This window comes from Mobula birostris, chromosome 15 (assembly GCF_030028105.1).
Source record: "Mobula birostris isolate sMobBir1 chromosome 15, sMobBir1.hap1, whole genome shotgun sequence".
Lineage (NCBI taxonomy): Eukaryota > Metazoa > Chordata > Chondrichthyes > Myliobatiformes > Myliobatidae > Mobula > Mobula birostris.
This window is the reverse complement of record NC_092384.1, coordinates 33,666,123-33,680,016: the sequence shown is the minus strand read 5'-3', so window position 1 is coordinate 33,680,016 and position 13,894 is coordinate 33,666,123. Positions and strand designations below refer to the sequence as shown.

The 13,894-nt window shown below is 38.9% G+C and overlaps 1 protein-coding gene across 4 annotated transcripts in view; it reads left to right on the top strand.

Annotated features, from left to right (window-relative positions):
• The window catches only part of rbl2 (retinoblastoma-like 2 (p130)), a 129,358-nt gene that overhangs the window by 113,571 nt on the left and 1,893 nt on the right, over positions 1 to 13,894 (top strand). For all 4 annotated transcript variants that reach the window (XM_072279571.1, XM_072279570.1, XM_072279572.1 and 1 more), the window contains 3 exons: positions 8,309 to 8,411; positions 8,841 to 9,055; positions 12,336 to 12,500. In XM_072279571.1, coding sequence (XP_072135672.1) covers positions 8,309 to 8,411; positions 8,841 to 9,055; positions 12,336 to 12,500 — 483 coding nt within the window. The remainder of the gene's footprint in view (positions 1 to 8,308; positions 8,412 to 8,840; positions 9,056 to 12,335; positions 12,501 to 13,894) is intronic.

Below are 13,894 nucleotides of genomic sequence, written 5' to 3'. Positions count from 1 at the left end.
GCATCACCTGGAAACCATCCCAGCATCTTGTGGAATTTTTCATTTCTGATGACATGTCAGCACTCAAAAAAAAAAGTTGTATTCTGATTGCTTTCACGTTTTGGAATTTTGCATAAGGGGTACTCAACCTGTATTTGAAAATTGCTAGCAGTACATTAATATTCTTTACTTGTTAGTTCATTATGTGCTTTAGATCTAACTAAAACAGATTTACTGAAGCTTATACTATAATGTAAGGAATATATTGGTGGTTGGCATCTCAGAAGTTAATTTCCACTTGAAAACAGGTATAGTTTTGCCCTCTCATACCCTTGTCATTCCTTTTGGTGAACTTTGTATCTCAACACCTCACCTGAAAAGATGGATCAGTTTAGTTCAAAGTTCAAAGAAAATTTAGTATCAAAGTACATATATGTCCATCCTGTATAACCTTGAGATTAATTTTCTTGCAGACAACCACAATAAATACAAGAAACACAATAGAATCAATGAAAGACCGCACACAACAAGATGAGCAAACAACCAATGTGCAAAAGACAACGAACTGTGCAAATACAAAAATAAACAAATAATAATAATAATAAAACAATAAATATTGAGAACATGAGAAGAATAGTCTTTGAAAGTGAGTCCATAGGTTGTGGGAACAGTTAAGTTTTGGGGTGAGTGAAGATGGTGAAGTTATCATCTCTGGTTTGCCTCCAAATTTGGCCCTTGGTTAGGTGTGTGTTGGGTTTCGTCCCAGAGAAGATTTGAGCAATCCATGCTGTTATGGATGTCAGCTGAATTGCTGAGCCTCCTCTACTCTTTCCACCCTATTTTCTTTAAGTCACAGGTTTGCTGTGTGGGCCTCTGCCTTCAGGTATCGATAGTGTTATTTATTTTTGATTGAGAAATGATGAAGCTTCCGATACTGGAAGTAGACCCAGTCATATGTTATCTTGGTAGAGAAATCACAAGTTGCTCCACATGTCATTTATTGTGGTCTTCATAGCACCTGTATACTATGGAAATTCTGCAGATTCTGTTCTCTTCTGTGGGTGAGAGGTTGTCTGAAGTACCCTCTTTGAAGAGTTTCTCTTGTGGCGTCTGTGGACATCGAACTTCTTGTGGCAATTTGTTTGCCCCAATATCTTAGGGCCCAATTGATTGAGGAAGTGGAGCAGTTCAGGTGGTATTCAGTACCTGTCCTAGACACTGGTGGGGTCATGGAGTGGGAGGTTGTTGCTCTGAGGTCTTGTGCTTGTCCATTTGACTAGCATGGAGTTGTTTATGACAAGATTGTCCCTCAGGCATTTTGTTATGAGAAATACCCCATTGGAATTAATCTTCTTCTTTGCTAATTTTGCCTTGCTCACTCTGATTGTATCATCCAGGGCTATCAGTTTGTCTCCCTTTGGGTTACGGACCAAGGTCACTTTTATATAAGTTCTCCTTGAGCTCATCTAAATCTTCGAGAGTTGGAGTGTTTAGGCATCAACATTATGGTGTTAGTCACAATGATGAGTCTGTGGTTATGTGCACTGTGCATTGTCCTATACACCATATAGTGTGAATCAGGTCTCTAGCGTGTACCAAGTTATGTAGTCTCAGCTGGGGTAACATTAGTTATATTGGCTCAGTATCCAAAGATGATGGAAGGGAAAATAACTTCAGGTTCCAATTCATGATTCCTCTATTTGATCTCTGTGGAAAAATATATGTATTGTGTTGAATGAGCACAGGAATAGGTTCATTGTGAAAGTTCCTGGAGTTAAATAAACATTGAATTCTATAAGTAGTTGGCTATTTTACAGAGTATGTACATTGCCTGTGGAATGGTTTTCTATCGTCTAGATGAGGATCTATTTTTTGTTAATCCTGGGTGGCCGATTCCTTATTTGGAGTCTATGACCCCTGCATATAGAAGAAACATAGTCCCTGCAGCTATCCTCTCAAGTCCTGTAAGAATTATATGTCTCAATTAGATTACCTCTTGGAAACTCTAGACAAAAAAAGCCAGTCTCCAATACTTGGCATTAATCTGATAAACATTTATTGCAGTCCCTCTTTTGTGATCCAGCAATCCTTAGGTAGGGAGATAATACCCGTACATAATATCCCAGGTGCAGCCTTATCAGAAACCTATATAATTTAAATTGAATGGCCCTGCGTAAATCCTCCTGCAGTGAATGAATTTATGTGTTGAGTGATACAGCGTGGAGTTGGCCCTTTGAGCTACGCCACTCCAGTAGCCCCAGAAACCCAACTAAGCCAAACCTAATCACAGGACAATTTAAATTGCCCTGTGATTAGGTTTGGGTAATTGGGTTACCTGGTTAATTGTTGGGAGGAAACCAGAGCACCTGGGGAAAACATACAGAGACTCATTACAACAGTGCTGGAATCGAACCCTGAACTCCAGAACACCCCAAGCTGTAATAGTGTTGTGCTATCCACTACGCTACCGTGGCTCCCAGAGGAAGTCCAGATGCTGTCTGCTTTCTTCATGACTTCATATGTTCACTTTAGTCTGCTTGAAATCTCTTCATCTACCTCGTAACCAACTACTCAGCAGACTTGGATATGTACCCTCATCCAAATCATGAATATAAATTTTGAGCAGCTGAGGCCAGTCGTCAGTCCCTGTGGCAGCTCACTAGTCACTAGTGAAGTCCAAAAATAATTTATTTACACTATTCTCTGTATTTTGCTCTCTAATTTATCTTCATTCCATGCCAATGTATTTATCTATTTCCATGCCAATATATTCATTCCATGCCCCCTCCCCATAACACATAACGTTAATTTTATTTAGTAACCCCTTATGAGATACCTTATTGAGGACCTTCTGGAATTCCAAATACAGTGCATTCCAGTTAATTGGGATACATCAGGACCAGTACTTTTTGGTTGGCCCAAATAAGTGGTGCCCAATTAGCCAAAGTTTCATAGAAGTAGTTAAAAAGGTATAAAGAAATTGTTTAAAAATTAACTAAGTAACAAGTTATGTATTTAAATGAAATATGTAACAAATTCGAACACTACCAATACCAGTACTGTACTATACAACTGTATATTAGTTCCTGAATAGTTATCGACAGAGGAATTCATCCAGTGTATGCTGCCATGTTCTTCTGATTGACCCTAAATGAACAAAATCACCACAGACACTGACAGGAGATGATGGACTGCCTTTATACAATGCTATTTACAATTGCATTGTTCAAATCTTCATTTTCACGGTAACATTCAAGATGATTGTTGATACCTTCAAACTCTTTGTAGTGCCTAACTTGTTGAAGTAGTAAAATTGCTTCATTTTCACTCCTGGCCATTTCTGGCATCTCTAATCCTGGTTGCTTGAAACTGCGGTGAGTAACACAGTTCTGAATTGTGTTACTGCTTATTTCCTGCCAACCATCAGTGAGAAAAATCACTGCATTTTGAAGGCAAACATATGCAACTGACATTAAAAGATGTTTGCTTAAGCACGGTGTAGTGTTTAATGGCCACACAAGTGCACACGACAGATGCTAGTTAGAAACTGCGACAAGTCTCCTGTCCCAATTAAGTAACATTGTGTCCCAAATGGACAAAGGGAATCACAGCTATTTTCTCAATTTTTGTTTTTAAGAGTTATGCCAAATAAAAGGCTGTCCTAATTAACTGGAATCCACTGTATACCATACCCACCAATTCCCCTTACCTATTTTGTGAGCTGCAACCTAAAAAAAAGCTCTTAAACAAATTTGTCAAATATGATCTCCTTTTGCATAAATCCATGTTAATTATTATTTTCTAACTGTCTTGCTACCATTTCCTTAATAATACGTTCTAGCATTTTTACTTTGTGTTGATCTTGGGCTGATTGATCTGTATTTCCCTGTTTTCTGTCACCCTCTTTTCTTAAATAGGGTTACGTTTGCAATCTTTCTGTCTCTGGGAGCTGCCCTAGAATTTGTAGAATTTTGAAATTGGAAGATGAGAATCATTATATCTCTTATCTCATGACCATCTCCTTCAAAACTAGATGTGGGTTATCAGGTCCTGGAGAATTAGTCATCTTTTGGGTTCCACTTGCTTTTCCAGTTCATTTTTTCACTATTGCTAATTTCTTTCATCTTAATCACTGTAGACTTGTGATTCCTCACCAGTGATAGAAGGTTTTCTGTGTCTTCTACCGTGAAGAAAGAAATTTTTGTTTAATTTCTTTTGTCTTTTCCCTATTCTCCAAGATAAGTTCTTTCTATTTCAGTCAGTAAGGAAATCACACACAAGATTTTAGAACCCATTCTTTCCTTGCTTTGTCACATTCCGTGAATTCGTCATTAACACTATTCCAATTATTAGATTTACACTGATTTTAATGTAGATTAAAGTCCTTCATTATTATTGTTTTAACCTTGTTACCGTTGCCTTCTGATTTATGCATTAACTGGGCTGTGATAGGCAACTCCAACAAACTGCCTCTGGTTGCTTCTTAACTCCTTTCAAACTTGTCCTGCTTCTTGACTTTCTGAGCTAAGATCCTTTCTCTCGACTGACTTTTCCTTGTTTATTATCTGGGCTATCCCTACTTTCCATTTGTCTGACTCTTCTAAATGAGAATTGTTCTGGATTTAATTACCAGACTCATCAGCATCTGAAGAAAGAGAAACAGAGTTAATGAGGCAGAACGCTCTGTCCTCAGTAAGGGCCTCACCTTTGTCCCCCTTCGCCCACACAGAATTCCTCGTGTTAATGTTTCTTCAGAACAATTCTGACATAGGGTGTCCAATTTCAAATGCCAACTCTTGTTTCTCTTTTCAGATACTGTCTGACCTGCTCAGTGTTTCCTACATTTTATGTTCTTGCCTCAGATCTCAAGGATGTGCAGTTTTATTGATTTTGACTTACAGCTAAAAATAGCCTAGATAATAGATAATGCAATGATAATTAGTAATTGCAAAAAAAATATTAAGCGTTTATTGAAAGGGGACACGTGGGGATGACGGGAGAACAGCAGTGGCTGGAGTTTCAGGAAGCAATTCGGAAAGCACAGGATAAATATATCCCAAAGATTAAAAAGTATTCTAAAAGGAAGATGGCAAAACCATGGTCAGCAAGGGAAATCAAAGACAGCATAAAAGCAAAAGAGGGGGTGTATAATGTATAACAAAAATTATTGGGAAGCTAGAGGATTGGAAAGCTTTTGCAAACCAACAGAAGGCAACTAAAAAAATCTTAAGGAGAGAAAAGATGAAATATGAAGGCAAGCTAGCCAATAATATAAAAGAGGATACCAAAAGTTTTTTCAAATATCTAAAGAGTGAAAGAGAGGTGGGAGTAGATCTCAGACCACTGGAAAATGATGCTGGAGAGGTAATAATGGGGAAACAAAGAAATAGCAGATGAACTTAATAAGTATTTTGCATCAGTCTTCATGGTGAAAGACACTAGTAGTGTGCCAGATATTTGAGAGTGCCAGGGAGTAGAATTGAGTGTAATTGCTATTACGAAGGAGAAGGTGCTTGGGAAGCTAAAATATCTGAAGGTAGTTACATCACCTGGACCAGATGGACTACACCCTAGGGTTCTGTAAGAGCTATCTGAAGAGATTGTGGAGGCTTTAGTAATGATCTTTCAAGAACCACTAGATTCTGAAATGGTTCCGGAGGACTGGAAAATTGCAAATGTGACTCTACCCTTTAAGAAGGGAGGGAGGCAAAAGAAAGGAAATCAGAGGCCACTTAGCCTGACTTCCGTGGTTGGGAAGATGTTGGAGTCCATTATTAAGGATAAAATTTCGGGCTTTTAGAGGCACATGATAAAATAGGCCAAAGTCAGCATGATCTCCTTAAGGGGAAATCTTCCCTGAAAAATCTGTTGGAATTCTTTGAGGGAATAACGGGTAGGATGGACGAAGGAGAATCAGTGGATGTTGTTTACTTGGATTTTCAGAAGCTCTTTAACAAGCTGCTGTACATGAGGCTGCTTAACAAGATAAGAGTTCATGACATTACAGGAAAGATACTAGCATGGATGGCTTACTAGCAGGAGACAAAGCATGGGAATAAAGGGGGCCTTTTCTAGTTGGTTGCTGCTGACTAGTGATATTCTGCAGAGGTCGGTGCTGGGGTGCTTCTTTGCATGTTATATGTCAATGATATGAATGATGGAATTGACGATATGAAGATAGGAAGAATTGGCAGATGGATTTTGGTGTAGGAAAGTGTATGGTTGTGCACTTCGACAGAAGGAATAAAGTCAGTCACTTGTTCCTTTCTATGCCTTGTGGTGCATCAGGAGGCAACCTTGAGCATTTTTGTCTGTTTTTTACGAAGCCAAATTGCTAGCTCGATACTCAACCCAGCACAGATGGAAAGTGTGCAGGGAGCCAGCCGGATTTAAGCCCAGGACTGCTTGCCTCGAAGTTCGCTGTGGATACCCCTACACCACCAGCCAGCTGAGAAGGAATAAAGATGTAAACTGTTTTCTAAGTGGGGAAAAAAATTCAAAAATCAGAGGTGCAAAAGGACTTGGGAGTTCCTTGTTAGTCCTGACGAAGGGTCTCGGCCTGAAACGTCGACTGCACCTCTTCCTACAGATGCTGCCTGGCCTGCTGCGTTCACCAGCAACGTTGATGTGTGTTGCTTGAATTTCCAGCATCTGCAGAATTCTTGTTGTTTGGGAGTTCCTTTGCAGGATTCCCTAACAGTTGACTTGCAGCTTGAGTCAGTCATAAGGAAGGCAAAGGCAATGTTAGCATTCATTTCAAGAGAACTAGAATATAAAAGCAAGGATATAATGTTGAAAATTTATAAGACATAAAGCCATAAAACATTGGAGTAGAATTAGGCCATTTGGCCCATCACGTCTACTCCGCTATTTGATCATGACTGATCTATTTCCCTTTCAACCCCATTCCCTCCCCGTAACCTTTCACGCCCTGACTTATAAAGAATCTGTCGTCCTCTGCCTGAATACATTCAGTAACCAGGCTTCCATAACCAGTCTTGATGAAGGTCTTGGCCTGAAATGTTAACTGTTTACTCTTTTCTGATGCTGCCTGGCATGCTAAATTCCTCTAGCATTTTGTCTGTATTGCAATGATAAAAGGCATTGATCAGATCACACGTGGGAGTACTGTGAGCAGGTTTGTGCCCCTTATTTAGGAAAAGAAGTGCTAGCATTGGAGAGGGCCCAGAGGAGGTTCATGAGAATTATCCCAGGTATGAAAGGGTTAATTATGCTGTGTTGATGGCTCTGGGCTTGTACTCGCTAGACTTTAGAAGAATGAGGCAGAATCTCATTGAAACTTACTGAATATTGAAAGGCTTAGTAGAGTGGTTGTGGAGAGGATGTTTCCTACAAGTGGAGGCATGTATGACCAGAGGGCACAGCTTCAGAATAGAAGGGATGTCCATTTAACAGAGAGATGAGGAGGAATTTCTATAGTCACAGAGTATAGAACTCAATTTCCACAGGTGGCTGTCACTTGGTATATTTAAAGTGAAGGTTCATATTTTTTGATTAGTCAAGGCTTCAGAGGCTATGTAGTGGAATTCAATCACCACAGGTGGCTGTGGAGGCCAAGCACTTGGTATATTTAAAGGTTTGTAGGTTCTTGATTAGTCAAAGATTGTGGGGTGAAGACAGGAGAATGGGTTTGAGAGGGATAATAAATAAGCCATGATGGAATGGTGGAGCAGACCTGATGGGCTGAATGGCCTAATTCTGCTCCTATGTCTTATTGGCTTGTAGCTCCTAGTTCATTAGCCCATTTTTTTTTTCTATTTGTGCATGAACTTATTTGTTTTAAGAATGCTGCTGGTATTCAGATAGAGAACCTTCAGTTTAGCTTTTTACTATCTTTCCCACTTCTTGATTTTGAGGAATATTTATAAATGTATCCTGATAAGCTCTGGTTATCATCTGTTATGCCCCCCTGCACTTTCATCTGATCCTTTTTTAAAAATGATTTGATACAAAGGTACACAAGATATAGGACAAAGTTGTTCCACTTTCAGACAAATAGAACATTTTAAATCATGAATCTGAGAGGTATTAGGAGAACCACTTCAGGTATGTATTAAAGCCTTAGACCTGCTGGGAGTAACAAGAATAAAAGTATGTATTGACCATTTCATGTGGAAGATGTTTGAATCAAAATATCCTTGACATAATTGGGCCTCATTCCTCTCAATTGACTCTTTTGACTTGTGCAAGAATATTCCTTAACATTCATTGCAATTGGAAATTTAATAAACCTAGAATCATTTTTAATTGTAATTTTAAAATTGTTCCTGTTAGTATTCTGTACCTGATGATATTTATGTCTGTGCAGATATATAGGAGTGTATTGTTAAAAGTTCGAAGAAGACGAACTTCTGGCAGTAGTGACAGTAGTGGTCGCCAGGGTTCACCAACAGAGACAACCAGAGATAGGAGTAAGTATTTTTAATACATTATATGGTATAACAATTATAGTATTACATTATATAGTATTGATAATAGTTTGCCTCTCCTGAAGCATCTAATTATTAATGTGCAATAGTGCAAAAATGGACTGTATAATTATATTCTGATATTTTGGCTTAAGTTTTTTTCACTTATTCCTCTATCCATTGTTCATTTCTTCCTATGTTACCTTGTACAACCTTTATTTTAAACAAATTGCTTCTTTTGAAACAAAGTGGACAGACACTTAGCATAAAGAAACAGTTCCACAATCTCCCTACAGGAAAGTACTTCATATCTGTATAATATTTCCTCTTGCTTCTTGAACTTGTATGTACAGTAGTTGTTTCTTACTGGAGTGATATGCAAGATAAAATTTTCAGTTAACTTAATTGTAAGTTGTCCTCTTTTTCTTGTAGACAGTAGAGACTCTAGTCCAAACATGAGGTCCAACAGTACACTGCCAGTACCTCAGCCAAGTAGTGCACCACCTACACCAACGCGGCTGGCTGGAGCTAACAGTGATATGGAAGAGGAAGAGCGGGGAGATCTCATTCAATTCTACAATAACATTTACATCCGGAGAGTAAAAGCATTTGCACTGAAGTATTCTACATCAAGCCTGGAGAATGGGGTAAATTGTCAGTTTTACTATTGGCAGATTTTCATTTAACATGTTACAATATCGAAGTGAATAATATTGAAAACATGCATTTTTCATGTAGATCACACAGTACTGTGGCAGCAGTCATCTTAAGAATTGATAAGGGAATCAGAAATTCAGGCTTGAAACACAGAAATAACAATCTGACTATTATTGTTGCTTGGTGGAAATTTTAATGCATTTTGCAATGATCAAAGTTTAAATGTGTAATGGGAGCACAATTAGCTCAAGGTGACATTATTAACTAGGTATTTTGCAAACACACAACTACACATCTTGATTACATCAGATTTCATGCACCTTTACAATGAATGGTTGTGGGTAGTATCCGTGCATATGAAGTGTATTTCTTCATGAGAACTTTGAGAAGTCATTCTGGTCTGGTTTATGCTGCTAAAGTATGTCAACATTGTTTATCAATGTATTGGATTGACACATTTGTCCTTGATTTGTCTGTTGCTGTTTTAAGTTTAAATTGTAGTGTGGTATTTATTGTGTCAGAAGAAATAACTATAACTTAATTTAGGTCCTCGAGTTATTACATTAAGAGAACATTTAGGAGTATTTTGGGTAGTTTCAGGGATGGGAGAGGTATGGAGGACTGTGGTCCAGGTGGAGGTTCATGCAACTAGGTCTAACAGTTTGGAACAGATTTAGCACATAAGGGTTTCGTAAGAAAACAATTTGGAACATTTTCTCTCTCGCCTAATAAAAAAATATTTTAAATACTTGGTACATTAAAGGGAAAGAACTACAAATTACTAATATTCTAATATTTAATTATGGTGCAGGACAACATTTTTCCCCAATGCACACCCTACTAGTACAGCTGTAAATTCTTATTTCACAACAGGTGTCCTGTAATTTTTTGATTCAGACATACAATCTACTGTATGTAAACAAAGTGGCTGATGACAACAAAATTTGGAGATTATTGCAATTACACTATGGGCTTGACCAAGATTAGGCTTGGGCTGAAGCTGTTCACTAAGTAGTTATCCAGTCCCTCAGGACAGATTGGAACCAAACCCAAATTCTAGGAGTTAATGCAGAAGTTCCCATCCTGGGCTCCACAGACCCCTTGCTTAATGGTACTGGTCCATGGCATAAAAAAAAGGTCGGGAACCTGTGAGTTAAAGGAGCAAAGCTTGGGGCATTCCAGAGTTTGTTTAATTCCATTGTCATCTTAAAGGAGTTTCTATGTTTTCCCCCCATGAATGCATAGGTTTCCTCCAGGTACTCCGATTTCCTCACATGGACCAAAGGTGTATGATTAGTAGGTTAATTGGTCATTGTAAATTGTCCTGTGATTAGGCTAGTGTTAAATAGATGGGTTGGGGTGGAAGTGCTTGTTCCACACTGTATCTGTAAAGAAAATAAAAATATCCATGATTTCACCTCCATAGTAATCTTGGCCATGAATTCCAGATTCACTACCCTCAGAACACCAAAAAATTCCTCAACTCTTTTCTAACTTGACGTCCTTGCGGCTGTGCCCTCTGGTCCTAGATTCCCCCACCATTGGAAACATCCTCCGCATGTCAATTCTATCTAGGTCTTTCAATATTTGGTAGATTTTAAATAAGATCTGGTCTCATTCTTCTAAACTCCAGTGAGTACAAGCCCAGAGCCATCAAACAATCCTGAAGCATTAACCTGTTTATTCCCAGTATAAATTCTTGGAAAGGGTCCAGAGGTGGTTTATAATGCCAGCACATCCGTTCTCAGATAGGAAGTCCAAAACTGTTCACAATACTCCAAATGTGGTCTGAGCAATGCTTTATAAAACATCAGCATTACATCCTTGCTTTTATATTCTAATCCTTTTGAAAAGAATGCTAACATTGCATTTCCCTTCCTTACTACTGACTCAACTTCTAAGTTAACCGTTGAGGAAATCCAGCACTAGTACTCCCAAGTCCCTTTGCACTTTTGATTTCTGAATTTGCTGCTTGTTTAGAAAATAGTCTCCACCTTTATTCCTTCTACTAAAGTGCACGACCATATTCTCTACCTTGAATTCCATATATCCCTTCATTGCCCATTATCCTAATCTATCCAAGTTCATCTGCAGACTTCCTGCTTTCTCAACATTTGTCCCTCCACCTGTCACATTATCTGCAAACATGGCCACAAAACCATCATTTGTCATCTAGATCATCAGTATGTAACGCCAAAAGCAGCAGACACAACACCAACCCCTACCCCTATGGAACACCAATAGTCACCAGCAGCCAACCAGAAAAGCCTCCTTTATTCTGTCCTGTAGCAGAAGGCAAAGAACATCTTCCATCACCAGCTTTTCTCTTGTTTAGCTGCGTCCTGTGAAGCACTTTATCAAAAGTGTTTTGAAGAACGAAGCAAACATCCACTGCCTCTCCTTTGCCTAGCCTGCCTGTTATTTCCACAAAGGATTCCAACAGATTTGCCAGGCAAGATTTCCCCTTAAGAAAACCATTCTGACTTCAGACTAACATAATGTGCTTCCAAGTACCCAAAACTTCAGCCCTAATAATGGACTCCAACCTTTTCCCGTTCATGAAAGTCAAGTGACTGGCATATAATTTCATTTCTTCTACATCCTTTGCCTCTTCAAAAATGGAATGACATTTGTGATTTTCCAGAATCTGGTAAGTTATTGAAAGATCACTACTAGTGCCTCCACAATCTCTTCAGCCATTTTCAGAGTCCTGGGATGTTGTCCATTCAGTCCAGGTGACTTATTCTGTTTCACATTTTGGGAGGTAGATAATTTATCTAGGCTTCTATTTTGTACAGTACTGCACATTAAAAATTGCTTGCTTTAAGGTGTTACATAATACAGAGAAAGTAGCTTTAAGTGCTTAGCAACAGTTATAATCTACTGATGTACGCAAGAAATATGTAGATTTTAACCACTGATACTGTGCAGTGTAAACTGATTTTAACATTCATTGGGTGAAAATGGAATTTCAAATTATGTTATTAGCTGGGAACAGTTAGGTTCTGATAGAAATACTAAGCAACTTAAAAAAACAAATCAGAGTTATTAATCACAGCGACTTAAATAAACAAGTAACAGGCCTACCAATTTGCAAAGTACTATTTTTGGAATAAAACTTGTTTCATGTTACGTCAATGGTTAAAATGTTGAAAGATTTTTATAAATTATAGATGAAATCCTGGAATATGCTGTAGTATTTAACACTAGTATTACTGCTTGTGTATATAAATTTGGCTCTGAATTTGAAGAACCCATTTGTTTACACAGAATGAAGCTCCTCCGTTATCTCCCTTTCCATCTGTAAGGACAGGATCACCACGCAGAGTCCTGCTCTCTCAACATCACTCCATTTACATTTCACCGCACAAGAATGGAGGTTCCCCTTCACCACGAGAAAAGATGTTTTATTGCTTCAGTAGAAGTCCTTCAAAGGTGAGTCACAATCCTTAAATAAATGTTTAACTAGCTACACATCTACCTCTGCCAGCGTCAAACACAAACCACAAATTATTTTAAATATTGGAGCAGTATTTAAATACTGAGCTTAGGAGTTCTGCTTAAAAGAATAGTCTCGTTGATAATTTGGCTCTGCTTGATCGCTGTTACCCGAACTTGCCTGGTGGTACTAAAGATATCTTCAGATTAAGCACTCATCTACTGATTAGCTATAGATTGTGCAATGTGTAGATTCTACATTTAATTCTGGAATCTTCTGGCTGTCTTACTGCGCCATGATTAAGGGCATCTCAGGGACAGGTGGAGAAAACAAGGGATTTTGAGCATGACCGTAGAGATTATGGAAGAGCTGCAGAAAAGTTCCAACACTTGTCTCAGTCTGATGGGGTAACAGGAGTTGCTTTGGCAACTCTATTCTTTCTACAATCCTTGTACCATACTGATGTGCACAAGCACACTTTTATGTTTAGGTGATATCTGTGCTGTCATTTCACTCGCACTGTGACCTTCCTCCAGGTTCTTTGGTTTCTTCCATTAAGTAACTTGCTGAGTCCTCCAGCATGTTGTGTATGTTGCCTTAGATTTCCAGCATCTAAGGAATCTATTGTGTTTATGATTCGCTGCTGTACTGTGAAGCCTCGTCAAGGTATGCCTACCCTGAAGAAATCTCCATCTTATGTTTGACAGTTCAGTGAGACCCTCTCTTACTGCTCTCCCTCTGCCTCAACTATGTACTCACCCAGACTTACCACAGCCAGATATTCTTCCTGGGAACTTGTCTTCACTGCCATCTTGTTATCAACTTCTCCTTATTGACTTTAAACCCCCCCCCCCACCCTTTCTTTTGTTCACCCTGGCCTCTTACCTGTTCTCACTGGTGCCCCTCTTCCTTTCCTCCTATGGTCCACTCTCCTCTCAACAGATTCCTTCACCTCTAGCCCATTATCTTTCCCATACACCTGGCTTCACCCATCTTCTAGCTATCCTTCTTCCCCTCCACCTATCTTTTATTCTGGCATCTTCCCCCTTCCTTTCCAATCTTGAAGAAGGGTCTTGGCCCAAAACATTGACCGTTTGTTCATTTCTATGGATGCAGCCTGACCTGCTGAGTTCCTTCAGCTTTTTGTGAGTTGCATTCGATTTCCAGAATTTGCAGATTTTTTGTGTCTATGTCAGGTACAGTGGCTGGGATTAAGTGAGTCCTTCAAGAATTGAGGACATTAAGAGGGCAGAAAAAGGCCATGAGATATCTCTGGCAAACAGGGTAAGGGGTAATTTACCAAAATGTATCACTTTGCACATCTGATTTTAAATTTCATCTTCCTTTGTCCACTTTCTCAATTGATCAATATTCTTTGTAACCTTAATCT